The sequence below is a fragment of the Spea bombifrons genome, chromosome 13 (genome assembly GCF_027358695.1).
Source record: "Spea bombifrons isolate aSpeBom1 chromosome 13, aSpeBom1.2.pri, whole genome shotgun sequence".
NCBI lineage: Eukaryota > Metazoa > Chordata > Amphibia > Anura > Pelobatidae > Spea > Spea bombifrons.
Genome location: NC_071099.1, coordinates 15,026,741 through 15,028,996, shown reverse-complemented (window position 1 = coordinate 15,028,996; position 2,256 = coordinate 15,026,741). Strand labels below are relative to the sequence as shown.

The 2,256-nt window shown below is 49.3% G+C and overlaps 1 protein-coding gene across 1 annotated transcript; it reads left to right on the top strand.

Moving 5' to 3' along the window:
* The first annotated feature begins 777 nt into the window (after positions 1-777).
* On the top strand, positions 778-2,043 carry CEBPB (CCAAT enhancer binding protein beta). The gene has a single exon (XM_053453493.1). The coding sequence runs from the start codon at positions 1,065-1,067 to the stop codon at positions 1,980-1,982; it is 918 nt and encodes a 305-aa protein (XP_053309468.1). The 5' UTR covers positions 778-1,064; the 3' UTR covers positions 1,983-2,043.
* The last annotated feature ends 213 nt before the right edge of the window (positions 2,044-2,256 follow it).

The following is a 2,256-nucleotide window of genomic DNA, read 5'->3' as shown; positions in this document are numbered from 1 at the left end:
ATGTAATATTTTTGGTTCGTTTCGCTCCAGAAATACTGCGGAATTATCTCAAATAAACATCATGAAAATCAGCTCTGAGGATGAGATCCGTTATATAATAATAATAATAATAATAATAATAATAACATAGATAATAATAACAGATAATAATAATAATATAATATATAATAATAATCATAATAAAATAGATAATACTAATAATATAATATATAATAATAATAATAACATAGATAATAATAATAATATATAATAATAATAATAATAATAACATATATAATAATAATAGATAATAATAATAGATAATAATAATATATAATAATAATAATAATAACATATATAATAATAATAATATATAATAATAATAATAACATAGATAATAATAATAGATAATAATAATATATAATAATAATAATAATAACATAGATAATTATATATAATAATAGATAATAATAATATATAATAATAATAATAATATATAATAATAATAATAATATATAATAATAATAGATAATAATAATAATAACATACATAATTATATATAAATTATAGAAATAATAAAGATAATAAGAATAATATAGAAATGATAATAATATGGATGAGTTGGCTAAGATGTTCTGAAGCAGCTGAGGTCTGGGATATTGGACTGTCAGCTCTTGGGGTAATTTCCCCTTGTACACGCCTACTGCTTGGTACTAGTAAACGGCGTATTGTTTTATTCCTCCCCGGCCGTTTCCCTGCCATGGAATAGGTGGGCGCCATTGTGTTGCCGCACTCGGGGGTCTCCCCGGCACCTGTGCGCACCTGGACCGGCGGAGCGGCGTGGAGCTGTCAGCGGCAGCGGCAACGTCACGGTTGCCATGACTCCGACCGGGCACAAGCTGCCAGTGACGTCACGCAGGCGTATAAAGCGCTGTACCGGGAAGCGGCCCGAGCAGTCAGTGTTTAGTAAGACGGGAGACACGCGGAATAGCAGTGGATCGGAAACCGGAGCCGCGATACCCCGAGCAGCCCAGTGACCCCCGGGACAGCTGCCCGTTACCCCCCGTCACCGGCCCTTCGCTTTGATGCAACGCCTGCTCCACTGGGATCCGGCAGCATGTCTACCACCCCCGCCGGCCGTTAGATCCATGGAAGGCGGACACTTTTACTACGACCCCGCCACTAGTGCCACGGACGGCCTGGCCGGCTTAGGGGGCAAGTTAAACCGGAGGGGCAGAGGCTTCCCGGGCTCGGAGCTTGGCGAGCACGAGAAAACCATAGACTTCAGTCCGTACCTGGATCCTTCCACAGGGGCCGGCAGCCCGGCGGCGGTGGCCCTCGGGGGAGCCGGGGGTTACGAGCCTCCTTGCGGGGACTTCTTAGTGGATCTGCTGTCTGCGGACGATTATAAGAGCGGCCGCAAGGGGGCGGTGCTGTACGGCGGGGCGGCCAAGCAGCACCCCCAGTCCGCGCTGCTCGGGTTCCCCCACATCGGGGAGACCAAGGTGGAGCCCGTGCTGGAGTCCCTGGACTGTTACAAGAGCTCGTCCAAGGAGGCCCGGGAGGAGGCGGCCATGCAGAGCCCCGGGGGCCCCTTCACCATCCGCTCGTTTCTGGGGTACCAGGCGGTGCCCAGCGGCAGCAACGGGAACCTCTCCAGCACGTCCTCGGGCAGCCCGCCCGGCACCCCCAATCCGTCCGACCGCAAGGGTGGCGGCGGGTACGGGAAGCACGGCGCGGGTGGCAGCAAGTGCAAGAAATCGCTGGATAAACACAGCGACGAGTACAAGATCCGCCGGGAGCGGAATAACATCGCGGTGCGGAAGAGCCGGGACAAGGCGAAGATCCGCAACATGGAGACCCAGCACAAGGTCCTGGAGCTCAGCGCCGAGAACGAGCGGCTGCAGAAGAAGGTGGAGCAGCTGAGCCGGGAGCTGACGACCCTACGGAACCTGTTCAAGCAGCTGCCCGAACCCCTGCTGGCGGCCACGGGCCGGTGCTGAGCCGGGGCACCGGGGGCACGGAATGACTCTTTGGGAGGGGGGCACGTGGAGATACAGATACCCCGCGAGGGGGGGGAAAGAAGTGCGGACCCCCCTGTGCAAACTCTATAGAGCTGCCGGTACCCGGTGACCCTCCTGTATAAGCACTATATGTATATAACGGGGGAGGGGGGGGGTGCAAATAACTTTTATGTCGGGCTGTCCTTATGCTGAAGAAATGGGTTGACTGTATTGGATTTGGGCTGCACTGGCACTGGAGGGGTTAATGAGGAGA

What these genes read in the sequence shown, in the direction of transcription:
- CEBPB (XM_053453493.1), top strand. Translation starts at nt 1,065, where the DNA reads ATGCAACGCCTGCTCCACTGGGATCCGGCAGCATGTCTACCACCCCCG.